Source organism: Arctopsyche grandis, chromosome 9, assembly GCF_051622035.1.
Source record: "Arctopsyche grandis isolate Sample6627 chromosome 9, ASM5162203v2, whole genome shotgun sequence".
Lineage (NCBI taxonomy): Eukaryota > Metazoa > Arthropoda > Insecta > Trichoptera > Hydropsychidae > Arctopsyche > Arctopsyche grandis.
The window spans coordinates 18242028-18270023 of NC_135363.1; the positions used below are offsets into that span (position 1 = coordinate 18242028).

At 35.3% G+C, this 27996-nt stretch overlaps 1 protein-coding gene across 3 annotated transcripts; it reads left to right on the forward strand.

Moving 5' to 3' along the window:
- Positions 1–45: 45 nt before the first annotated feature.
- Positions 46–27986, forward strand: spoon (A-kinase anchor protein spoonbill). 3 transcript variants are annotated; one of them, XM_077438334.1, is made up of 9 exons: positions 89–179; positions 1089–1181; positions 24156–25321; positions 25408–25648; positions 25736–25872; positions 25959–26136; positions 26218–26436; positions 26532–26662; positions 26748–27986. In XM_077438334.1, exons 3-9 carry the CDS (start codon positions 24191–24193, stop codon positions 26814–26816), a joined length of 2106 nt encoding a protein of 701 aa, XP_077294460.1. In that variant the 5' UTR covers positions 89–179; positions 1089–1181; positions 24156–24190; the 3' UTR covers positions 26817–27986. The 3 variants fall into 3 exon arrangements, with proteins under 3 accessions (XP_077294461.1, XP_077294460.1, XP_077294459.1); XM_077438335.1 differs by lacking the exon at positions 1089–1181 and having other exon boundaries at positions 46–126; XM_077438333.1 differs by lacking the exons at positions 89–179; positions 1089–1181 and adding an exon at positions 15032–15404.
- The last annotated feature ends 10 nt before the right edge of the window (positions 27987–27996 follow it).

A 27996-nucleotide genomic window follows, 5' to 3' on the forward strand; every position in this document is an offset into this window, starting at 1 on the left:
ATACACACTTGGCCCAGCACCAGCTCCATCAGCAGCCTCACCTCCACCACCAGCACCAACCAGCACCATCGTCATCTTCATCATAATCAGTAGTGTTTGGCGCGCGGCCCGGCCGCACGCCACCCGGTGACAATACTCGCGAACGACACAACCCACTGTGCGTTCAATCATTTTACTCTGTATGTCATAATACCCATCACCAAGACACTCAGACAATCTCAAGCACTTCCACGTCCTCCTTGAAGTTAACCGTCGTCGGTACAATGACCTCGTCGAGTGTAGGCAGTTTCGTCACTGTTTACCTTCGATAATTGATCGATACTTTCACGCTATGAAATTGAAATTATTTTATGAGTTCTCGATTCGTTCTCATACTTATTATGTTAGCTTTCAGTAATTGCGTGAACGTTATTAAATTAATAATATTAAAACAAGTAGTTTCTAAATTTGAAGTTATATTTTTAGATGTTTTGTTACATATTATGTACATGATTTGTCTTAAAACTGCTTATGTAATGAGCAAGGAGTTGAAGTTGAGCGCGTACGCCGGTTCTCTTGGGTTCTTGTTTGCACAGATGCATTTCTCGTTCGGTGTGTGCCGGTTTTCCTTTTTTAAACATGGTCGGTCGGTGTATTAAGGTGAAGGTCGCCCAAAGATGATTTTTTTTTAAATAAATGTCTTATGTGCGGTTGTCTTACATAATGCCCTCGAAAATTATTGTCGTCGGGTCCTAAGTTGGTTGCACGAGAAAAATTGAAAGTTGGCCGAGCAACCGGTAGTCATAGCCGTTGAAAAGTTCAATTCGGCCATTTGGTAAATTCAATAATAGATTTTCCGTTGCCAATTTTGCTCTTGAATGAAGACTGCTCCCCATCTTCATGCTTATTTCCGAAACACTAGAAATAACCCGCGCTCGCTATGTTATTATTATGCCTTTGTACTTTTCTCAACACTTCGCATTGAAAAAATCTGCCAAGACAATTTGTTATTAACACTTTCATCAAAACACACTTTCAATCGAATATTAATCATAACACACGATTGTCTGTTGGGTTCATTATTTGTTTTGTGTGTGTGTGTGTTGTAGTTCGGTGAAATCAAGTAAACGAACTTCGAAAACTGTGAACTGGATTGTGGTTATTTTCTACTCTTCGAAACGTCTTTTGAAAATTTGTTGGCTGTAAGTTTTAATCTATACCTTTTTTAGAATTAGAATGCTTTATTAAAAGAAAATGCTTTTTAGTCTTAAATGCCCGCGTTCAATTCTTAATTTAATTTTAACATACAAATAGTTGTTTTACCCGGCTTCGCTCAGTATTTGTAATATAAACAGCTTAAACATGGCGAATCTAATAGTAAATATTCATTTGTTTTCTTATTAAATTTATTTGAATCGAAAAAAATTGAATCTTCGTCATAGAAACTTTGTTTTGTTTTCTAAGTTCCCAACCAAAAATACTTACATATATGCATACAGAGTCTCTTTCGAAATTATAAATTAGATTATTAAAAAACACCAAAATGATCAATGTAATTGAAATAAACTGACTTCTAAACCATTAAAAATGGAGATACATAAAAGAAGATTCAGGAATTGGAAAAAAGGAAATGAGATTATGTAATACTTTATGCAAATCAAAACGGGTCAATGTTATCAAAAGAATAACAGGATCTGTGTCGGAAGACATTACGTGACAGGTTGACTGAAGAGGGTTTTAAATATAATAATAAAGGATTACCAGCAAATTTGAGATTAAATTGAAATATGATCTTATTTAACAAAATTTGATTACGTATCTTATTTATAAGCTTAAAGATTATTACAATTTATGTCAGTCAGGCTTGTTTTGTTGGTAACCCAAATTTGATTGGTTTTTACGTCTATTAAAACAAAGAAATTCGAATATTAATCCTTTTTTTATTTTATTAAAAATATTAGTTCTGCGAAACTTTAGACCTGAATCGATAACATGCCGAATGCCAGGTCACAAACTCTCTTAGTGCGACTTAAGAGGGCTGGACAGCAGCGCCTTGTCCATACAAACTTACTAAACTTCTCCCTTCCTCAATTATGGCACTAGAGAAATTATTTTTTAATATGCTATGGATATCCACCATTGGGGTGCATCTATCGTTTTATTTTTTTGATTTATTATTTTTTGTAGGAGCTAGGAGCCGCCAAACATCTATAAAATCGCCTCTTTTTTACACCCACGAAAAGAGTCCAGCGTGCTTATTTAACGGTCGATTTTAAAAAAAATACGCTGATAGATGCACAGAAAATATCTTTCTCATACCGATGATGAAATTTTTTTTAAAATTGGTTCAGTTTTGGAGGAGAAAATAGTTGATTAGGAAAGCTGGATTTTGTAAATTTAAAAGAGGTAGAATCTGTTGGACGCGCATCTGTCCCTTTTACTCAATATATGTGCGGGGGTCGGGGGGGGTCCGAGGCTAGTACACGTACACGTACACTGTACACACACACTCGCACTCACATACGCACTCCCATACGACTCATATACCACTGTTCACATGACAAGTTCATACATACGATATACAATTCGCTCGAATCGTAACTACACAATATGTACGTATTACATATTTCGATACATAAGTACTATATTCGCGCACACCAAATTGCAACTTCTGACTTGTCGATTTCTTTTTATTTCTCCAGATTGGTGTGTCTATGTATGTACGTGACACTTTTATACGAACTTCTAAAATAAAACAATGTGTTATGTAAAGTAATTATTGAATTTATTCAAAATATTTTTTCATTTTGTTTGCGGAGAAAATGAAAATAAAATACTAAAATCTATTTTCTACATATATATTAGTGAAATATTCACATTTTTTAAAATACAGGAAAAGATTATAGTAATTAAACCCTTTCACGGGCAAATTATTTTAAATTGATATATACGATTTTTTTCTTCTTGAATATTGTTCACAGGTACAAACAGAAGGCAAATATATTTTTTATTAAAACAATTAGTAATAAAAGTGGGAAGTATATTTTCCAGGGATCTTTCCTTGGTGCAGTTTTGAAAAATGAAAATGCATTTACAGATAACAAATATACTGAACATAAAATAATAAATGAAAATAAAACACACATTATTAAATAAAATATAGATATATTTAAATAGACTTATCAGCTTCCATGACATTAGCGCTGTCACGCCAATTTTTAAAACACTTGTGCTCAGTTGCATCTATATTTAATTTTGTAGCTCTGGCACATATGCAGCAGTAAGGGCGGTTTCAGACTAGCGTTTTATTTCTGCGCGTATACGGTCATTTCGCCATACGCGCTTACACGCGCGCTACTTTTTGCGCTTCAAAAAACCGAACGCGCGTACACGGGCTTATTTCGGCGTTTTCGCTCGAACCGGTAGTGGTGATTTAGTATCAACATGGATAATACGAGCTTATAAGCGCGTCTACGCTCGTACGAGTTGCGCGTATGGAAAACGAAGCGCCTATACGTGCCTACATGCACTTCAAAAAACGAGATTATACGCGCGTATAAAACGCTAGTCTGAAACCGCCCTAAGAGTTTCGTACTCCGAGATATAAAACTTTTTTAGTTCGGAGCCCTACTATGCACGCTGCACCAGACAAGGAGTTAAACCCACTTTTATATGATATCTTTGCCCAAGAACCGTCTGCAATGACTGTCAGTAAGGGATATCCTTCCTCGTCTATGTCACCATTTAAAATGGCGAGCCTTTTTTCTTCTTCACCAACGACAATCATTTCATCAAAGGCACATTCTTCGATTGTTGGCGCTAAATGTTGTTCTATGCTTGTGTAAGTTCCACGACTCAAATTTCATTTAATTGTGAATAGCCATTACCTGTACAAATAATTCCTTCTACGAAAGCAGTATTTGCGGAAAATTGCAGTTTCGGATCTTCGGAGTATACAGTTTCCTTTGCTAAGCACATTCTACACCGAAAAACATATTCGCTGAGAAAACCTTTTCTTATTTCTTTCACAAAATTTAAGTCAGATAATGTACAATTAGTGTGTTCATGCTAAATTTTTGAAAGCGCTGAAAATAAATATTTAATATCTACTATTCTGCGCCCTTCTAATTGTTCATGAATATCTGTTTCGTTGGGATTGTCTGCTTCTGCTTCTATAACTAAATCATCAAGCCTCGTTGATGACGTTGAACTAGCTGTTTCTGATAAATTTTGATCGAATAAATATCGCGGAACTGTATACAAAGATGTCGGTCCAGAACTTGTGGAGGCTACAGCTAAGTTTCCAACAGCAGCAGCATTGGCGACATCGATGTCACTGTAAATCGAGAATACTATAAAGTAAACAGGAATTCCTCGACTTACGACGGAGATACGTTCCTGACCGTCGGTCGTAAGTCGAATACATATGTATATGTGTATGTATGTATGTATGTATATGTATATGAATGTATGTATTTGTGTGTGTATGTATGTATGTGTATATGTATAAATATATATATTTATAAATATATATATATATATATATATATATATATATATATATATATATATATATATATATATATATATATATATATATATATATATATATATATATATATATATATATATATATATATATATATATATATATATATATATATATATCATCATCATCATTTACAGCCATTCGCCATCCACTGCTGGATGAAGGCCTCTCCAACACGCTTCCACTCGTCTATGTTTTGCGCAACACTCATCCATCTCATTCCGCACATTTTCCTAATTTCGTTCACCCATCTTCCTTGCGGTCTTCCTTTTACTCTTTTGCCTTCTCTCGGGTACCATTCAAGCACTTCTTTTGTCCACCTTTCGTCCATCCTCCTAGCTACGTGACCCGCCCATTGCCATTTCAATCTCTTCACTCTATCCACTATGTCCACTACCCTTGTCATATTTCTCACCCACGTGTTCCGCTTCCTGTCTTTCCTCGTTATGCCAAGCATACAGCGTTCCATACTTCTTTGAGTGCATTGGATTTTATTTTGCATCTTGGCGTTCAGTGTCCAAGTTTCACATCCATACGTCATCACTGGCAAAACGCATTGATCAAAGATCCTTTTCTTCAGGCAGAGTGGCATTTTTGATTTAAAAACAGCATTCATCCGTCCAAATGCACTCCACCCTAATTTCATACGTCTCTTTATCTCTTCATTTTTACTACCAGACATGTCAATTATTTGACCTAAATATAAATAATTATTTACTACTTCTACTGGTTTATCATCTAAGGGGATGCTATCAGGCATGCAATAACTATTGAACATTAGTTTAGTCTTATCTACGTTAATTTTTAATCCTACTTTTCTACTTTCCCTGTCCAGCTGTGTTAGTCTGATAAGTAGGTCAGCTGAATCACGAGCTACTAGAACTATATCGTCTGCGAACCGAAGGTGACTCAAAAAGCGACCATTGATGCTTACTCCGGCTGTATCCCAATCCAATTTCCTGAAAACTCCCTCAAGCACCGCATTGAATAACTTGGGCGAGATTGTATCTCCTTGTCTTACTCCTTTTCCTATGCTATGCTCACATCACTACATTTTGCATAATAAATAATAGTTACTAAGTCACAAGAAAGCATTATTACCTGGTGGTCGAATGTGTTGTAAGATGGATATTTCGTTTAAAATATCGTTTTTGTCTTTTAGTCGACTGGAACATACGTTATTTCTTCCCTTTTCTTCCATCCATTGTAAGTACTCAGTTCTTAGACTTTCGTACAAACAAACGCTGAACGATATGCATATGACACGACGGAAAGGAGAATTCAAAGAAGCGGGACGCGTAAATACATTCATAAGCGCGAGCGACCGAAACAGCATATTACGAAAGATGCATGTTCCCAAACGTTGCAAGTACAAATATTTCCCGCTCGCATCAATAATACATCAATAATATTCGATGTTTGGGAATTTGTGCTCGATGCAAAACGCGCGCGCACACACACACTCTCACTCACTTTCGTGGTAGTTCGGGCTGTAGCTCGAAGACAGAAACAAAAACAACATTTTTTATAAAGCGATATTCAAAAGTGACGCTGCTATCCAACCCTCTTAATGTTGCTGTTGTTTGTCACTGATATCTGGGTTCATGTACTGGCTTTACATTTCCTACAAAATTGCGCCAACTACATATATACTTTCAATAGTATTATATTTAGTCTTTTTGTCTTTTATTGCGTATTATGTGAATAACAGAAAATTGTATGATACAACTGGTGGAATCTGATCTGACCTAAAACGATGCCAGATTTTCTTTTACTTTAGAACATATTGCTTGTGTTTTTTGTTGTTACTATGTTAGATATTTTTATCCGATTGAACAGTTGATACATAAACATTTGTCTCATCTATGTCACGATTATGCCATGCGTTTTTTCGGAGTCGAGCTTTTGTGTACTCAAGTGGCTATTGTAAGTACATACATTTTAAATATTCGCCATAGCTTCTATTTTAGATCAGTAGAATGTCAATTATTGAGTCATTTGCGCTCACGTGCTGTAAATTTGTACATTCAACTTCGTTTGGATTCTCATCCCTTCTATAACGCGCCGGATCGGTTTAGTAAGAAGAAAAGAAAATTACAATCAATGATTGAAAATTTAAGATATCCCGCATCATGTTTTCTTTCCATTTCCTTATTTTTCCGTTTTAATCTAGCGCGTTATACAAGTTTTATTATACAATGTCATATTGTGCATTGTATAGTGCTTTGCACTTACGCGTGTGGACCTGTCTAGGGGAGCGTGTTCTTTTTATATACACGTGTAATTTATGTATGTTCGTGTTGCACTGAAACTGCACGAGCAAATTGAAAATAGTATCTCGATATTTACATGTGACATTTTATCGTTGCGAATTTTCCGCACCGATAATAATTCGATTACTTATATAATTTTATACACAATGCTGTGATTGTTCATCTTTTGTCCTACTTTAGTCTCACCTGGTGGGCAGCTATTCAATAGATATTTTTTTTGTTTTGTTTATCATGAAGAGATTATATTTTATGGCGGTTTTTTTTATGAAAGTTAACAAATGTGGGGGGAGGTTCGGCGTAAATGCTTTTTCAGAGATTTGTTACACCTTGATTAAAACAATGTTTTTTTTTTTTATTGAATTAAATACTATTAAATCTTATCGTTTTTTTTTTGTTTTGGATTAAATTTTCTTCACATTATCGAATGAAACCAACCGATTGATTGCGATCGAAATTGAATTTATCCTGAATTGTAGTAACCGTGTTAAACAAAAACAAGATTCGTAGATCTGCGATTTCTTTATTTTATTGATTTAATCATGAATCCTGAGAAAACTATTGAAAATTAAATTTTTAACAAAAAATATTACATTTTGCATTCGAAAACTTTCATCTAAAAAAAATACGTCTGCGGCGCATGTTTTATATATAAACTGAACTTTTTCTATTGTTACTACGTACAGGGCCGCCGAGAGGAATCCCGAGCCCTGGGAAAAATAATTTCGGGCCCTAAACAAATTTCAAAAAATATCTTATAGATATATTTTTAGTATGCGAAAAATCAGAATTATATGAAACATACCTATATGTTGGTTGTTATTTTTTAAAATAATTGAATAAGAAAAGTAATGATTAACGGGTACGATTTCCGACACGGGGGCCCTGGAACTTTACCCCGGTTCCCCTCTCCCTCTAGGCGGCCCTGACTACTTACATAGATAAAGTAATAAAAAAGATCATTAAAATTTTTGCAAATTTTTCGTTTCAAGACATTTTCCCCTTTTCTGAATGGTTGGTTGTGTGCGACTTGGTTGGAGTTTCAATTTTCCCAGATTGTGTCATTTCTAAAGAGCGGACCCAGAGCGCGCTGTTCATTGTTCACATGTAGTGGCCGGATCCACAGCGTGCCGTTTATTGTTTAATTATTGTAAATGCTATTGTTCAATTGTTGTAAAAGGTTCACCCAACCTTTTTTTTTTGTACTCTAGCTTTGTAAATATAGCCAAACCGCCCCGATTCCTGGAAAAAGCACTGTCTCTATCCGCAGTCTATTCACATGTTGTAAATGCATTGTTAAAGGTTTGCCGAACCTTTTTTACAAAGCATTTACAATAATGGAACAATAGACGGCGCGCTTCCGGTCCTACCTCCAGTCATTTCACTATTGTACATGCATATGTATATATGTAGGTTGTCTATCGCTGAATTAGTCTCACCTTCTATAGTTGTGGATTATTAGTAGGGATGGGTCGTTTGTTTAGGTCAGATAAGACGTCGAGGTCCGTCTCTGACCTCACAACACGCTGCAATCGAGAGAGGATCATTTTTAGATAACCTCCAGTCAAGCTCGGCACCTCACTGCGACAAAATGCTCAGGAATACAATGTCGTTAAGATATTTTACTGTTGCGAATATTATATTCGACCCAAGTGAAATTCCAAATTTCATGTATGTAATATTGAATTTTAAATGCGAAACTTTGGTTATTATCGAGTTTGATAGGAGACATCGTGCTTCTGTTAAGTGCTGTGCAAATAAACTGGTCACGACTTTACGCTTGTACTCGGAACTGCGTATATATGATCCTCACACCTTGTATTAATTCGTTGTTTTGAAAAAATCAATATTTTTCAATGAGATAGGTGTATATTTTAAATGTGTAATTACCGTTGATTTATTAGTAATTTTACATATTAAAAAGTAAAGTATTTAAAAAGGTTACACTGTACCGAAACAGTTATCAGGAATCGGCGGCTCTTTGTATGATAAAGTGTGGCTCTCAATATCACCTACTCAGTAGCATTGAAAATATTTCAGATTACATATATTTTTCCGTTTTAAAATTCCCCAAAAACCAGGTCAAGTTTAAATTGTATGTTTGAGAAAGTATATTGTATATATTACAATTTTTGCACAAAGATATAATTCGACAATCATTTGCTCTAATGGATTTCAAAATATTCTGTTGTTTAGGAGACTGTTCTTTAAATTAAATAAGAATATTTATTTAAAAGTAAATAGTTTAATATATATTCCTAAAATAATATGCTGCAGTTCTCAGAATTTGTCAATTTTGATAAATTTTAATTAGTTATTTAATCGAAAGGGGTTGCCGACCACTGTACTACGTTTTTCCGGTAATTTTTTTAGTGATTTTTAGGTCATTAGTAAAGAGCGGACCCAGAGCGCGCTGTTCATTGTTCACATGTTGTAAATCTATTGTTAAAGGTTTGCCGAACCTTTTTTGCAAAGCATTTACAATAATGGAACAATAGACGGCGCGCTTCCGGTCCTACCTCTAGTCATTACCAGCTAACCGGTATTGTAATTTTTTCATATTTTACACAAGGATGCTATGATTTAAATAGGGGAATATGAAATTGGAACTTTATTTTAAATAGTATTCACTAAATACACTGAATTTTAATTAGAATACTAAGTAACACTAAAGCAGCATGATATGAGGTTTGTAATTAGATACACCTTAACCTTATGAAATCGTTTTTTAGTAGAAAAAATTACAAACATGTTTAAAAGAGTACTGACGGCTTCGTATGCTTTAGTAATTTTAAAGTGCAAATAAATTCATTCCAGTGATATTAATTTTTCTTGTGTGCAATATATTTGTTGAATTTTGGAATTTTTTGTTATGAGTGTATATTATTTTTATGAAAGTGAATATGGTCAAAATTTAGGTTTAATTAATTAGCACTATTTAAATACCTTTTGTTTATATGCAAAAAAATGTCAATTAAATTATTTCTTGTTTATCTGGGTGTAGCCAAGTCATTGTATTCTTGTATCTTGAAGAAAATATAGAAAGTGTCATTGCAATGATGAGCTAACTTTGAACAAAAAAAAAATTGGAATGGTTATTGTTTGACTCCTCTCAACCTTGTCCGATAGATCGGTCTTGCTTCTTTTAACTTGTCAACAAAGCATCATCGGCCAGGTGATCGTTCGCCATTTCGCTTTGTCGTTGTTGCGCTCGATTAAGTGCAGAAACTCGAGACGTGAAATAAACGCTTCAGGCGCCACAACGGTGCTTTTACATTGTTTCGAAACTTCTACTGGATATTTGAACCTAATTAAGAACTTCCCTCGTGTTTTTCTGTGTGAAATTTTGACGAAAGACCAATTTGTAACCGGGGATGTATGTAGTTTCCTGTGTTGTACATAAATGATTGCCCTGAATCGCCGAGGTTTTTGCTTCAGTTGCATGTGAATGTGCCGTTATAGTTTTCCACGACAGTTCCGGGTATGTAATATCGACCCTGCACTAAAACCTGATCTCGCTCTTCGGGAGCAGCATCAGCCGGTCACGAAGTTGTCTCATTTTTCGACCATTCTTTTTTTCTTCTTTTTTTTTTCTTTGCCAATTCCCCGTTCGAAGAACGTCGACCCAACGTGTGAGTAGTGTGTCGGCGACGACTCACCTCAATTTTGCACTAGACTTTTTTTATTATGTTACGAAACAATTTTGTAATTACACACTGTGATTGATTTGACCTGCAGAGTATTAACCAAATAATTCTTGCCAAGTTTATCTGTGCGAGTTTTTTGTCATGACGTAGACTAGGATAGGTCATGAAGTATTGAAAACGGATTTACTTGTGTTTGTTTTATTAAATTTATAATGTTTGCTCGCATAAAGTCTGCTATTGCCAGGGATGTAGTGATGTTTAGTAAATTAATTTCACTATTAAGTGTTTTATATTCTGTGCACTTTATTTTTAAGTATGATCATACCGTTAGTCCTTAGAATTCAATACTTGTACTCGCCTTGGTTTTTTTTTGTTTGTATTCAAATATACAAGTGACAGAACTAGTTTTTACCTGGAGGCTATACCGCGCTATGTTCACACCGTTCGAATGGAAAGCAGATATCTTTTTCGTTTCTCAATACCTTTAGTTTATCAAATTTAAAGAACATAATATCAGCATGGATATACGTTATATGGCATATAACCCATTAGTCGTACTCGAATAAGTTATCTTGTCTATAATCTAGTTTTTAAGAGGAAAGTACGACGCACTTTTTATACCTGAAGTTTTACCAAACCACTTACTAGTTTTAAGTAAAATGGGGTTTCTAACCTTTTAAAAATAAAACCTATGTAAATCATTAGTCTTGAAGTTTGTTGGTCGACCTTAGTATACTTGTTAGGTCTCTGAATAATAATGCTAATAGGAAGGAAGGTCAGTCTAAACGCCCACCCTTTAAAAATAACCATTTAATAGTACTGTTCTGCTTACCTATGCTACATGATTATTCTAAAAAATGGAGTAGATAATCAATGCTTCATTTTGATTGTGAATGAGAAGTTTCATCGAAAGATATACCAATGATGATATGGTTTTTTCTTTCTCTCTTGATAAAATTTTTAAAAACTTCAGTGATGATTTATGAGAGGAAGAGGATTAGAGATGCTATTCAGTATTCGAACAATTCCTCTTTTAATGAAGGTTTGCAATGAAAGCCTCGCTCTTTACAAGGCCTCTTCTTATTTCAAAGAATATCCTCAGTTTCTCGCAGCACAGAGTACTCCAGAACGTTTATTTAATACAACAATGCTATTCTGTATCTATGTAATTCTTATTTTGAAGCTTGGCGTAGGTATAAATGTTAAATTGAAAGCATCGTTTCAACGAGCACCGGAAATTTACCTGGCTTTTCCTCGAACTTTTTATGTATATACCTATACTAGTTTCGCAGTCGATAATACCCAAATATATGCACTTTCTACCCTTGCACCATACGTAACGTGGTTGGTTAACCGGCGATTGAAATCTCACTTGGCTATTCACGATTCGTTATATCTGTGGCGTCTACATTCCTCAATCACGAATGGTACGCGCGTTCCCTGGTGCAGTTATAACTTTATTGTTTTGACATATCGGCTCAAAATTGGCAAGGTTTTATTTAATTTTGGCATGATCGCGATCGATGCCAAAGGTGTAGCTCGGGCCATAGTCATCCGCTTGGCTGGCGAGATGAGCTAACGGTGTCATTGACCACGGACTGCTCTGCATTTCACCTGCATTCGATTCCAACTAATTATTACCTGTCTCAATCCGGTGCATCAACCCAAAAGTGCATACTGTTCGTCGGCCGTGAACATGCTTTCTATCTAGGATATAGTTTCACCTCGCTCGACAGCCGACACCTAAACTTTACGTAATTCTCTGAAACGGTCGCCATAGTTTTTAGACCAGATTTTTTTTTACTTGTATATATACAGCAAGTAAATATATGTTTGCTTTCTCCGGATTTTCTGCCGCTAGCTGTTTTTGCGATGCCGTTTTTTAAACGACAGTCTAGTTCTAGCATTCTGTCACGCCTTTGAAATTTTATAAAAGCTTTTATGTATATTGTGTTCGAATTCGAGTAAAGCCACGTGCTTGTTTAATTGCTGTATTGGACTGTTTCCAAAGGTAGAATTTTTTTGTCGTAAATGTCGTTGGGTATTCTGGCGTTGTTTTGATTCAGAATCAGCTGACATTGTCAAAAATTTCTCTAGTCGAGTTTACATAATTTTGTGCGCTGTTGCGACCTCAAAATTATCGCTATTACGTTGTAACATTAAGTCACATAGTAAGTAAAAAGTGTCGAATCGTTATTTTTTTTTTAATTATTCAACTATATTTTATTATTTAGTGGGTTATTTTGTCGATTTGTGTTTTTCGGGGACAATTAGTTCTCCCCTTTGTTTCTGGAAATGCATAAATCATACACACTGCTCGTGTACTCGGTTTCGGTATTGATCAAACCGAGAGAAAATTGTGTTTTTTAATGGTATCTGATATGCATCACAATTCATGTCTTACGAGGAAAATTGCTTACGTCAAACTAGCATATTATTTGCATTTATTTATTATTTGTATTTTTTTGCTATTCTGCTATCAAGGTTAACCGGTAAAAGTATGTATATTTTAATAAATTTTAAATTTTGGAGCAGACGGATATTTCTGAAGGTTCTTGAATTGTTCGTTCCATTTATTTAACCAAGTAACTGGTATAATTCTACAGTAAATTAGATTTATTCTATCAGCTGAATAGATTTATTCTATATATTTATGTTATGGTAACTGAAGTCCCAAGTTGGTACAATTATAAACTGACTATGTGTTAATGTCGACTTTGGGCTTCTTCAGTTAGCATGTGATTGATAATCAGCTGATGCGATGAGTTCTATTTATCGTATGCAGCTAAGTCTGTAATAATATGTATGTGTAACTGCGACGGCTTTGCCCAGAGCTAAACGATTTTTATTACATTTTAAACATAGGCATGTATATTTAATTTGGACTTTATTTTTTACACGCATATTATGTGTATACTCAATGTCAGTGGGGTGAACAAGTTTATTTTAAATATCAAATAAACGTCAACTCTCTTATAACGTGCTGGATCGCTTCAGTAAAAAAGGCGTAGGTAATAGAAGTTAGAAGGTCGCTATATCCTGTATTGTGTTTTATTTTAATAATTTCGTTATTTTTCTTTTCCCTTTTTGTTTTTTTTCCCTTTTTTTGGCGGAATAGATCGTTTTATATTATATGAGAGCTGACTGTATTTATAATATATTGTAAATGTATATTTAAATATGATCAAAGTAATTATAAAAACAATTAGAAAAGCAAAATGATGAAAATAGAAAATGGTTATACATAGAAAATGCTTAATGGGGGTGGCCAATCAATGTGATAACGCAATTACATACAAATTATGTTTAAAATGGTAAGATATAAAAATAATAATGTAATTTAGTAAAATTTAGAAAAAATACAGACAGTATTTTAGGATTAGCGTTTCCTAACCTCCTTGGTGTTCCAGAACATTTCAATGGAGGCACAAGCCAAAAAGTAACTTAGGGAGGATAGCCAACTCTAGGGAAGCCACAGTCGGAACAAAATAAACAGATTTAAGCTAAATATATAAGCTGTATATAATATATAAACTGTTTTTTGAATAGGCACTGTATGTCGAGTACACTTACTCACAGAGGGCAAGTTTATATTCCATTGCATTTCCCACATCTTATGTCGTCGAATTGGGATTTAGTCCTCCCAAAAGTTTATAACCATCTTGATGTAATCAATATAAGCGATCTTTTTTGTCGCACATTAAATAAAACAAACTTTCAATTCATTACATTTTTTAAAACTTAAATTCAATTTTAAAAAAGTCACAAGCTAAAAATAACAGCACATAATATCACACTTAACATAACATTATTAATATTTATTATAAACACTAACAAGAAAAAGAACGTGTAGAATCACTGAATTAGTAGCTATTAAATGAATAGACTCTGGATTCACCGTGAATAAAATAACAGGCATCCCGATATTCCGGGTTTGTCCCGGTTTCAAGCCTCTCGTCCCGAAAGAACCTTTCGGGACAGCCTGATGTCCCAGTTTTCGATAGCTGCTTATTGACCTTTCATTGTTCAAAAATACCGACTTCCCGCAGTTATGAAACTGCAAAAAAATGCACGAATCTCAATCTCACCGTAGACCCACATCCATGGTTAAAAAAGCGAGATTGAGAAAATCATTTTTTTTTTCAAATTTCTTTGGCAATATGTATTTAATTTCATTTAATATAAAAATAACTAAACAAACTGGAAAAAAAGAAAGGAAATACCAGTTAATACATGGAAGGATCTCAAATGTATACGCTTTGTACAAAGTTTTTATCACTTATAATATCTGTGCCCGGGGGAGTACAATTAGAATGTCCCGGTTTGGATAGCAATAAATCTGGCAACCCTAAGCATAGAACTTATTTTGGAACGAAAATTGAATAACATCACCATTCACCAGACGGTCGTATCATGGTCGCCCCCCTTTAAAAGGAAAGTATCAGTGATTTGATCTGAACCACTCTGGAACGAGAAGGGCACGGGCACGGGCATGACCAAACCCACTCAAACCTAGCAAGCGTGCACCGCCGATACCTTACCAAGTGGACCGTTGAGGTTATGTCTTCCACGACAAGATACAACGTACGCATCGGCGGGGAGGGGGAGGTGGAGGGTTACGCCAAGTTCCCCGGCCCCGCTACCCGCTCGCCCCTCACCGAGAGGTCAACAGGTGGTGATAAGGTGTGTGCGTGTGTAGGTGAGGTGAGGTGAGGCGTAGAGGGGAGTGTGTGGTGTGGTTTGGTGTGGTTTGGTGCAGAGGCAGAGGCAGGGGCGAGGGTGCCACGTTGAAGGCGACAGTCGTGCCACCACGTGCGGCCGCAGTCTCTTCGGTATCGTCGACCCGATAGGACGTGTCTCGTACGTCGGCCGGTGTAGGTGCGCGTGCGTGCGTGCGTGCGTTTGTTATTACTGCGTAGTGTTCGCTTAGCCGCTGGCGAAATGGGTGCGTCCCGACAAGTGAGTATCGTCCTGCGTCCTATGTCCTATGTTCGTGTTCTTCTTCCATGTCTTCGTCCTGAGAAGGCATCCCATCGCATGCACATCCCGCGTTGCCGATGCCGGTGCCGGTGCCACAACAACACCACCACGTTGCGCCTCGCCACCGTTCGCCGAACGCTTCGGCGAGGCCGCAATGCGTTCACTTCCACGCCTCTCTCTCTACACCTCCACACATTCACCATGCTTTCTTCGCATTTGCGTCCGATCCGACTCGTGATCGATTTTGCCCCTCTTCTATATTTTCCCTCCTGCGTCTCGACTTTGTATGTGCGTAGTAGTATTTTGGTCGAGTTTCAAAGTCAGCTGTGTGTGTGTAGTTTTAAATGCTACGACTCGCATTTCGATCGCACTTTTTTTTAAATCAATGTTTATATGTAGATGCGAAACGCTGTTTGTGTTTTTTTTTTTCAGTACTTATTACGGGGTATTATACTATCAATACGGATTCTATATATATAGTATATTGCGGATTTCAACACAACCCGGATTCGCTACTGACCTATTACACTATCAAGACGCAGTGGCGGATCAAGTACATAAATGGGGGGGCCTCAGGCGCGTTTGAATTTTGGGGCCCCCACTTCAGTATAAATATGCCATCATCGTTTTTTAGCGTGGTTTTTCATTAGGATTTTACAAAACCATATTTTTTATATACTACATATATGTACTTAATTTCTTGAGTGCTAATGTCTTTTCTGTTGAAAGCCCGCCACGCTGAAAGTTTCGTTGACATTTCCAACTAGAACTGTTTAGAAATCCGGTATAAAAATTGTAGCTAATAAAAAACAAACCATAGATAACTACCGTCTAGGATTTCGAGTTTTGTAAAAGTGTATTTAGACTATTATATCTTGCGACAATATAAAATATGCCAAAGAGGTCTATTAATGTATACTGTAATGTACTAGTTTCATCTTCTTTGTTGTTGTTAAAATGTATTGCTCACAGTCTAAATGCCAAGCCACAATCTAAAATACTCGGCAGCTAGGGATTTCCATCGGGAAATTCTGCTATGACTATGAATTCAAAAATTCCGTAGTAAACCAGTCTTTATAAACGTTAATCATATGAATTATAATAATTAATGACATAAGTTAAATTACCCATGTTCAATGCTACCTGGAAAGGTAGTATTCTTGTTTACTTTGTACATGCTCAAAACAGAACGCCTATCGTTTTTCAGGTCTATGGACTTGTTGGCAAAGCGACGATCGGCGTTGGTCAGCGTTCAAAGGGTTAAAACACAGTTTTTGGAATAAAAAAATTATATTTTAAAATACAATGTAAAATAGGTATTGGCTTACGAACGCATTGTGGACAATGATAATAATTTGTAAGTTGTAAGTTTTGGTAGAAAAGGTCCATTTCGGGGCCCCAAACGCGCGCTTATTTTCAATCTATTATAAACCGCCGTTGTCAATAAGGATCGCGTGAAAATAATGATAGTGTAATACCACAACAATATCAACAAGTAGGTATACACACGTACGTACGATAACACAAATACACGACAGTTTAATCAATGGCCTCTATGTGTCGCACACAGTTTTAGTAATGTGACAGTACGTAATCGGTGTTTGGCGTTTCATCGAACTATATACTAAATTCCGGGAACACTAAATTAAGTTATTTAGTAAAACCAAAGTTGCTTTTCAATGTTGGCCTTCTTTGAAGTGTAAAAACTATAAAGCAGTGGTCTGTAGCTTTTTTGTTGAATAAACAAATTTTTAATTTAAAATATGGAGCTGTTGGGTGGAAAATTATTTACCAAAATTCTTAATGAGCTTACTAAATTTATTTAACTGTCGTGTATTTGTTTGTCGGTGTAAATGCGTATACTGAATGCTCGGTTGCACCCATATATCCGATAAGTACCTCTTTTTTTACTAGCTTCACTTGGTTATTTATATTATTACTCATATTAGTGATGATGCTGAGTATTTAAACCTGAAATTCTAATCAAATTGATGAAAAATACATTTTAGTTAGTCTCACAAGTTGAAGTTGAATTTGGTAGTAATTTGAGAATTATTCTTTTAAATATTAATTCTGTTCGTGGTAATCGCCTACGTCTACACATGAATAGACATAAAATAAAGGCTGTACAAGTAGGTATACAAACTTGGATACCCATATAATAATCTAATATATAATTTCGAAAGATACTTGGTGTGTGAAAAAGTAGCTATGTTTATATTACAAATACCGAGCGAAGCCGGGTAAAACCACTAGTAATAAATAGGCAAAGAAAAGCTTGTAAGAGATGTTTTTGTTCAAAGTTAACAATAGCAAAAGAACGATTTGTCCCGATGAGTATCCGTGGTCTACTCATTAGTAGACCTTGGGTGGTCATTAGGGCAATCGCAAATAACAATACATCGTTCCAACAGTGTTCAAAGCAAGATTCTATAATGAAAGTAAGAAGAGGTTAGTAAAATGGATTTCTACGAAGTTAACAATAGCAAAAACCTCGTATAATTACTAGAGGTCGGAATCTGAAGGAGCCGGAAACGAGCCGCCTATTGTTCAATTGTTGTAAATGCTTTGTAAAAAAGGTTCGGCAAATCTTTAACAATGCATTTACAATCTTTGAACAATAAACAGCCCCTTCAGATTCCGGCCTCTAAATTAATTGCCCCTAAACCAACTTTACACGGCAAATAGGATGGATTTGATTAGGGTGACATAATATGTTAGTCAGGTTTTTAACTTCTACATGCATATTCCTAATGTAATCACATTTATTGATACGAAAATTTTCATGTAAAATAGTGATTGTGGAAGCTTAGGACGGAATTGTTGCTTATTTTTCGCGGAACTTCAATTCCATCTTCCCAATGGAAAATGACAGATATGTAAAAAAAAAACTGTTTGGATGACTTTTATAGAAAAATATGCTAAATTTGCAAAATATTCCAATCGATATCAAAAGGCTTTTGTTTTTTTTGATGGAATGTTATTTTTCGCGGAAAAAACGCCACGTGGGCGATATTTCCAGTGCTTTGTATTATAATTGAGCCACTTGAGTAATATTGAATTATTCTCACGGTCGATGCTTTTCATTTTGTATTTATTGGTATTTTTTTGTGCTGAAATCGACTTTTACCCTTTTCCGGCTTAATGTCTTTATTCAAATGCGTTATCAATTTTGTTGGCGATTTTGCTTTTATTATTGGATCTAAATATATCTCAAAATTAGTAATGAGCAAATCCTTTTTCATTCTCATTAAAAGGAGATTCACCTACATATGAGCCAAATATAATTAAGTCCACTTTTCTTCATTTCGAGAAATATCTCGCAAAAGATTGAATGTAATGTTTTGCGTTGAACAATATTTAATAATACTGGTGGCCTGTAGTACGTTTATTCTGCTCCGAGATTCTGGACATATCGAATTAAAATAAGTGCTAACAATTTATGAATTAAGCCAAACAGAAATAGTATTTTTAGAACTGAAAATTGGACTTCCGCCACTTTCAAATATAACGGCTCATACATGCCTATGTAAAAAAATATCAAAAGACTCAGACCCTCTGGGAAATTTCCTGAATCATTCACAGAATCTCAAATACCATTCCGGAAGAGTTGATTGTATCATATTCCTAGTAATATATGTAACTCATTAAATTACAGAAAGCATAATACGTATGGAGAGCATGTGTTATTTTTTTTATAACTAATTATAAAATCCTCAATTTGGAAGACTTTGATCTGAATGATGTTGCATGGTTGCATGCATCGGTCTACTGATTCGTAGCAATTTTGTTCGACTCTACATGAACAAAATCAAGGTGGAACATTACCGTGTGCATATTTTCATTGTAAATATTTTCCGATTTTTCATCTTAAAATCTGCGATCAACGTTCACTGACTTATGCCAACTTTTTGTTTACAAAACACAAAGTTCATCGAATTCTCTCTGGCGTAGGTACGTACATATACTGCACTAGAGTGAAGTTTGTATCCACTATACAACAAGTAGTTATCTTATCTGTCTTGTTATTATGTAATTAAAATGTAACAATTGTATATGTATGTGTATATCTGACTGTGATTTAGCCGCGAATTCCTCATAATTACCGTCATCAGTGAGCGTTTTATCTTTTATTACGCTAGTCTGCTGGAAATTCCATGCCAATCGCACTTTTTACACGAAAATTTAATTGCGCCAGATCGAATTAATTCCGGTTTCGATGGGCGTCTGCACTGGAAATGGCCATTATTGAAAAATTTCGAAACAAGTACACTGCATACATAGACGAGGAGTCGTTCACGATAGAAAGCGAACTTGTCCGTCACATAATGGCATTAGTTTCGCACACTAGTCGATCGACCATTCTAATTGCACACTCTCGTCTAAATTTGACCCACTATGAAATGGTAGCCCGCGGCTAAGGACAACTTGCATTACGAAATTTATCTAGCGCTAGTAGATTATTCGACCGCGATAGTAACCCAGAACTGCTCCAGTATTCACACGCAAACCAACCGCATTCTTAGGTACACACAAATGCATATCTACGTTTTCGATTCTTGCATATCTGCGTTTTCGTGAATGCTGACCAACGCCGATCGGCGTTTTGCTGACGACTGCAAAACGCCGATAGGCTCTGTAAATTTTGCATGTACAAAGTAAACAGGAATACTACGTGCTAAGCCTTAAAAGGTAGCGTTGAACATGAGTTGTGTGATCCGTGTCATTCATTTGTCAACGTTTATTAAGACTCGCTTACACCGGAATTTCTGAATTTATAACTAGAGCAGAATTTCCCAATGGAAATCCCTAACTGCTGAGTGTTTTAGATTGTGACTTGGAATTGAGATTGTGAGCTAATTACATTTTAACAACAATGAAGAAGATGCGACTAGTTTTGGAAAAATACATTAATTACTTATTTTGTTTATTTTATATTTTTCCAAGATATATTAGCATTGAAGTAGAATGGGTAGAAGCGCTCTTAGCTTACAAAAATGTTGCTACAAAAACTCCGTTCAAACGGAGATTTCGGCTGTTTTGCTTAGTTGATTGTTAATCTCTGTAGCAGTAGGATCTCTTTGAAATAGGCTCTACTAGTGAAATTGTGTGGTAGTATTAGTTCGACAAAGTCCGAACATCTGTATGCGTCCGTGCGTCCCTGAACGTCAAGGGACGATAAGGGATGATCACTTCCACGAATTTTTTTTCCTCACTCTTTTGTCTCTCTTCTGACTTTCCGTCTCTCTCTTCGATAGCTCGCTTTTAAGCGATACTTTTGTTAGGAATGATTATTCTATACATTATACTTCAATGTATATTAGAGAGTCTAAACACACCTTTACAAAACTCGAAATCCTCGGCGGTAGTTATCTCGGGTAGTGATTATAGGGTTTGTTTGGATTAGCTACAATTTTTACATACCTCTTCTTAGCTTACAAACGATTTGGCCGTGTGACAAAGTTTGGATTTTTATCCGACCGTTTTCAAACTTTGCCATTTTTTATTATGCCTGCTTTCTGTTGGATTTCTTAATAATTCTAGTTGGAAATATTGACGAAATTTTCAGCGTGGCGGGCTTTCAATATAAAACACGTCAGCACTCATTTTTAAATCATAAATGCCGCACTGAAGAGAAAGGTCTTCGATCAATGTGTTCTGCCAGTGATGGCGTATGGATGCCAATTTTCCGATTTTCCTGACTATTATTATTTTGACGGATTCAAAAAATCGGTATACTCCCCGCAGTGTCTCGCAAATTTGAGTTATTAGCATCTCGAATTTTCGTTCATACACATACTAAGACATTTAGTTTATACACGAACTGTTCAAGATAGACTCACTAGTTGTCGCATGAAGATTTGAAATGTTAAAACGCCAAGTATTTAAAAGCATCTTCTATGCAAATCACTTTACAACATTGGTATAATTCCCGTTTCTGCTCATTTTAAAAATATTGCAACCCAGGGTACGCATTCATAGATAAAGGATGTGATTAAATTAGTTAGTTTATCATTTGGTGTACATTAAACCTGGCCAGATTGGTTAGTGTGTGAATAAAGTGGTAGTTCATGAACGAACGAAATGTACTTAATTGCAGATTACTCATTGTGGTATACGCAGAATCTGTTCTTGATCCCTATTTCGCTCTTCGGTATATTGTTTTTATCACTAAAAGCTGTGTATTGTTTTTATCAGTAGTCCTAATGGGTATTATCGATTTCGTTAATGCGACATTTATGTGGGTGGGCTTTGAGAAGATTTGCTCGCTTGTACTGTTTTTGTCGTGCACTATTTAAAAGACTAGACATTTCTTAAAAATTCATTGTACTCTCTCTATTTTGACAACACTGCTCGGCACAATATTGCACGGAAAAGACTAGTTTTGTTCGTACTATACAGTACCGCTCATTTTCGGCACGCGCATGCAGTTTTTGACGGGTGCAGGGCAAAATCGGCTTACATATATAAAAGCGCGACTAAAAGCGCAATATTGCTTACTTTGTATCGTCGAGACGATATTTTTTTATCAATATGACACTTCCGAAAAATATTTATATGCACATGGTGAGACTTTCGTTAGTACGGGTGCACTCGCCACGATGACGTCATGCCTGAATATTTCCAAAAGGGTACCACTTATCGGTCCGGCAAAATAGCCCTATTTCCAGACAAATTAGGTATTTATCACGACATAATATGCAAATTACCATTTCGCCTTGCAAATAAAAAAAAGAGCTCGCATGACCCAATCGGGTTCCGCCCGGCAAATCACTATCAAATTTTATTTTTGATACTGGCAACCCATTTGACGTTTGATTTACCGGGCGGATCCCGATTGGGTCGTGCGAGCTGTTAATTTGACATTAACCTTTCCACCGCGTACGACTACTATACATGTCCAAGCGAACATGCCCTCAGCGCGTGGGACACGCATAGATGTCTTGGAAGTTCCAACCTGTATGAGAGCCGTCTATTGTGTTAAAATTGTATAACTTGGTTGAAAATATTACTAAATGTATACTTTACCAAATTCAATAGATGGCAGTAGTCAAAAAAAATTCAATATAGGCTAAAATAATTTATAAAATATTACAACCTATATTTATAGTCGAAAACGCGATAACAATATCCGCAAAAAAGCAGCCGCGTACAGGGCATGTTCGCTAAATTTGGTGACGCGGGCAAAGGGTTAAATGTCGTTTTGACTTACGTCGTGTATTAATAGCCGTTCAAAATATTATCACAGTGGCTAAAGAAAACAGGTTCTGCTGGATACGTTTCTTTGACATGTACTGCATAGATCGTGTCGGTTGCTGCTGTATCGGATCAGTCACATACACATTACGGAATGTGTCCATATACATAGAATGCAACTACAGATTTTTTTTCATACTGCTGTTTACGTGGCGTGCACTGTGCTAGTATAAACGAATATTTATAAAGCAATGTATTGTATCATTTGCTCTATCAGTATGATGTTATTACGTATTGTTTAGTGTGCAAAATTCAAATGCGCTCGTGACACAGTTTTTGTCATTTTACATTGTAAAACGTATTATTATAGATTTATATTGATTGTGCTTAGAAAAAAAGTAATCACGGATATGACGTCATAACTAATATATCCGTTCGTTTTGTTGTATGAAAGTTCATGTTATATTTCTTTGATATTTTTATAACACGGAGAGCTTCTCTTTTAGTTGTTAGATAACTGTTCAGTTCTATGGAGGTAAACCGGTCGCATTAACATTTTTTATTGTTATTTAATTGTATTTATTTCATTTAAGGCTGCACGTTAGCATCGTTACACTATTGAACTTGGAGCCTGAATCGCGTGCTCTGAGGAATATGTTTTTATATTTTTCATTTTCACATAAAACTGTTATTTTCGTTCTCTTATCGTATGCTTGCGCATTTAACGCATGTGTAATTTCATAGAAGTGAACCGTTTTCAGCATGTGAAATAAATATTATGACTTTTTTTCAGACTTTTTCCGCTTCTATTATCTGCTGTAATTTATTCGAGAATGTTTGCGTTTAATTAAACTGGATTTATTCGTTTCACGTATGATGAAAGTAAAACGGTGTAATGCGCGCGTGTTGGCAATAAATGAAAATGTGTATTTCTGGTAGTTCCGTTAGCAACAATCGTCAACGAAAGTGCATGCGATAAATGCATATACATACAATAGAATGCGCGCTGATTTACCAACACGAGTAACGAAACCACAAGAGATAAACGGTCACGAAATCAATGTTGATCGATTTCTAATTTCCTATCGGCTTATATTTGCATGTGTCTATCATTTCTCACATTGCGAAGATAAATTTACCAATTTATTACCAACGAAACAGGCTAAACTCTAATTAATTACGTTGTAGACCGATGTTTTGGTGACGAATTAACACCTTGCTCGTATTTTATAATGGGCGTGTGCCAGGCGGTTTTATGTATTATTATTATGCTCACATACCGGTTGTGAAGGTGTGGGTCGGAAGTCTGGAGATCCGGTCTGATGCTTTCATCTTCTTCACACCGCCACCGTCTCGTATGCTTCGATTGTCCGTGTAATGTTACGCTGACAAACCACACATTTCCAAACTGACCGTAGCATATTTGAAATTGTGTGTTTAATTACACAGATTAAGCAAAATTTTGCAGAATTCTTTCATTCGTTAAAATTTCTTCGCATTATAATTAACCGATTTTTTTTCTTTTGCTTTCAGGTGTTTTCTATTTGTGGTAAAAGTGGATTTGTACAATGGCTTTTTATCGGCAGCTTTTAGTGTTCACCGTGCCGTCAGTTGCGGTTTTGTTCGGCATATATTGGTACAGACGTAGAAGAGGGTTTGGTAATACGGATCCTGGGGGGAATATAAGGAATGTTAAAACGTTGAAGCAAGAGCTCGAAGAGGTAGTTGAACAAGCTAAAGTTAATCAGAATCATTGCAGTAGTCCGACTAAATTAATAGTAAAATCTGCTCCCATTGATATAATCCCCAACGGATTCAACTCTCAGCGGTCCTCTCCGATACATTTAACAGATAAGGAACTAGACATCGAAATTGATAAAGTGATATCGCAAAAAACCTCCGAAATGGAATACACACATAAAAAGAATTCCAAGGAAAACACTCCACCCATGGCTGAAAAGCGTCCCAAGTCGTTACCAGTCGAAACTTCGTCTTCGATAAAGGAACAGCATACTAAGTCTAAAGTCTCAAACAGTGTTAGGCAGGAGCCGGTTATATCTTGCTTGACTGATCAGTTGTTAAATAGTAAGTTAAATGATGAGAATAAAGACGCAATTATTAATAGAGTGACAAACGTCGTACCATCAACTAAATCATCAGTGTCACCAGTCAAAGAAATCATAAAAGAAGAAGTTATAGTAGAAAAGTCATTACCACAATCTTTATCAATAATACCTAGTAAAGATATATTAAAAGAAGAGACAGAAGCAATTTCCGTTCCACTAATCGAATGCACAATAAATGAAGATACAAATATGAAATGTGAACAAATAATTAATAATTCGAAACCAATGATTGAAAGTAAAATAATAAATATTACAAAAAATGATAAAATTTCTACTAAAAATAAGAAATCTAGAAGAAATATTAACGATAAAAAAAGTAATACTGATAAAACAAATGGATCTGACAAAAAAATTAATTCAAGTAATGAAAATAGTCCACCTAAAGAATTGGAAGCTACTCAAAACAAGCATAATGACCTACAGAGTAACTTAGGTTCGAGAACAGAAAAAGAGTTAATTACTGAAACTGCCGAAATCGATATATCTCAAGGCAGAGATTCCGCAAATCATAGTCCGTCAGATACTATGTTAGCTAGTCCTTCAATAGGACACTTTTCCGATAATCACAGTGAGGTATGTACATTCCGTAAAACCACCGTTTAAATTTTGAAGCACTTGTACTTTCATGTCAATGATTTTATTCTCCATTCGATTTGCAGGGCTCTAATGACAGTGGCAAGGGGTGCTCCGAATCTCCAAGCCCACCACCCACAAGTGCTGGCGATGTCAGCCAATCTTCTAACTATATTTGCCATCAATTCTTAATCTCCAGGTCATTTACGGGCTTCCTAATCGGATTGAAGCATACGTTTATACAAAAATTAAATTCTGCAACTGGTGCGAAAGTTTTTATACGGCAACATCCCGAGTCGCCAAAATACAACGTTTGTGTGATTGAAGGTATACATTTCGATAAGTTTTTTTCAACTTTAGTTTTTGTTCAGACATTCGTTCAATTGATTAAAATATAACGTTTTTTTATTTTAGGAATTCAACAAGACGTTGATATTGTTCTTGACATGATTAAGCAAAAATTGCCAGAAAAGAAATTCCGTATTTCGTTCAAGGACGTTAGTGCAGAGTTATGTAAGAGCGATTACTCTTCATTGGCTGATAGCTATAATGTAAGTATTTCACGCACGTTTTTTCACTTTATCAATGTTTTATCCAGTGTTAATGTTTATAACGATAACTTGAATTGTTCTTGCAGCTAAACCTTGTGGAGGGAGTCAACAATGATGTAATAATAAGCTGTTATGTTAGTCCTTCGCAATTATTCCTGCAGCAACCCATGCATCCCACATATCCATCTCTACATTTGCTACACACTTTAATGGGTGTATGCTATCAAGACCCAAAAGTACCCAAACTACCTTCGGAAGTCAAAGGTAATTTGATTTAACGTTTCATAGATGATTGATTTCACAAAGTATTAGTAAATTAATATCCAATTATTTATAACTTTGCAGAAGGGATGATTTGTGCAGCACCCACTGCCAACAATTGGTATAGGACACAAGTGATAATGACAAACACTGAGAATGACACATCACTAGTAAAATTAGTAGATTTCGGTGGATTCATGGATATTAGCAACACATTACTGAAACAAATTCGCACCGACTTCATGCTTCTACCGTTCCAGGCTACAGAAATTCAGCTAGCTCATGTAGCTCCTGTTGATGGGGGTATAAGTCTATTTTTATTACTAACCTCTTGGTTCATTATTGATTTAAAAGAAAATTTTGAAAACGAAATTAATTGTCATCTTATTATTTTATAGGCGAGTGGTCTCCCGATGCGGTGCAAGTAATAGCCGGTTTAACAAGCGGACAGTTATTGCAGGCTCAGGTTGTTGGTTATAATGAGGATGGTCTTCCACAAGTCTATCTCTATCTCACGCTAGGCCCACAGGTTGTTATCTCTGCCGCTTTTAATTTGGTCCTGATATTTCAATTGAACTGTAAATTTCTAATCAGTTTTTATTTTATTTTTGCAGCAAGTGATATCTCTCAACCGAGAATTGGTTGTAAGAGGCTTAGCAGAATGGTGTGATCAAGAAGTTTGAAACGTCAAAGGACATAAACCAATCTCCTATAACACCTAGTCAATATGTAACATGGGTTATGCTGCCTTTATTTAATTTGTTAAAATGATGAATGTTTTTATTCAGTAACTATTTACGTTCGAGTGACAATATACATGAGATTTGGTTCTCTCAGGAAAGCAATATTTTGCTGAAAACAAGTACCTATTATGTAATATTATATTTCATATATATTTATATATATATACGTGTATGAGTCTTGTCCTCATTTGTAAAGGGCTTGAATGTAATCGGAATAAGTAGTTATAATAATGATAAATATTTTTCAAATGCGGGATTCTACAAGAAATTAATGTTTGCGGAAAAAAATAGCATAATTTTAGTCAATCTTGTATTGAAAATATTTATATACGAAAATCAATTTCATTTGTATGATGCAAATTGCATCGTAAGTGTTATTGTTGAATTTTTTTTATAAATCTTTAGGTGTCACTCGGTTGAATCAAATTTTTTTTGGTTATATTTTTCTAATCAAGCATTTTTTGTAAATAGATAAATATGTTCTCAAGTATAAATTTGAGAATTACTTTCGATTTACTTACTGTTAAATTTATTTTTCGAAGTTTTTCCCATGGTATGCCATTAATAAAATCTAAAAGATGGGCAATTTTGAATATTGCTATTATTTTTAAGCTTATAACATCGTTTTATATATATATGATTACACTTGTGAACCGATTCACCTGATCACATCTGAATACTGGTTATTCCCAATTTTATATTATTGATTTGGACTATATTCAAACCTTTGATCTTGACGTTTGATACTACGTGCATTTAATTATTATATTTAACCGACTATATAAATAAGGTATGGTATTCGAAATCATTATTTAAAATAGATAACGAACGCAGAATTGAGTTTTTATTGATTAATGCAAATTAGTTTAATTGTGATGGGCTCTTTTTTGTATTTGTTTTATAAAATTCTTATATTTTTTTTTGAATCGCCTTGCATAATGAAATAAATGGCTCAAAGAATTGTGTATCTGCATAAATTGAAAGCATACATTTTTATAGTGTTAGTTTTCTATTCTTTTTTTATAAATATCAGAAAGGTGCCGATTGCTATTTTGCGTTACAGGTAATCGTAGTCGATTTTAAAAGATTTGCCACTGTGCACTTTTTGCTTTAGTGTGAT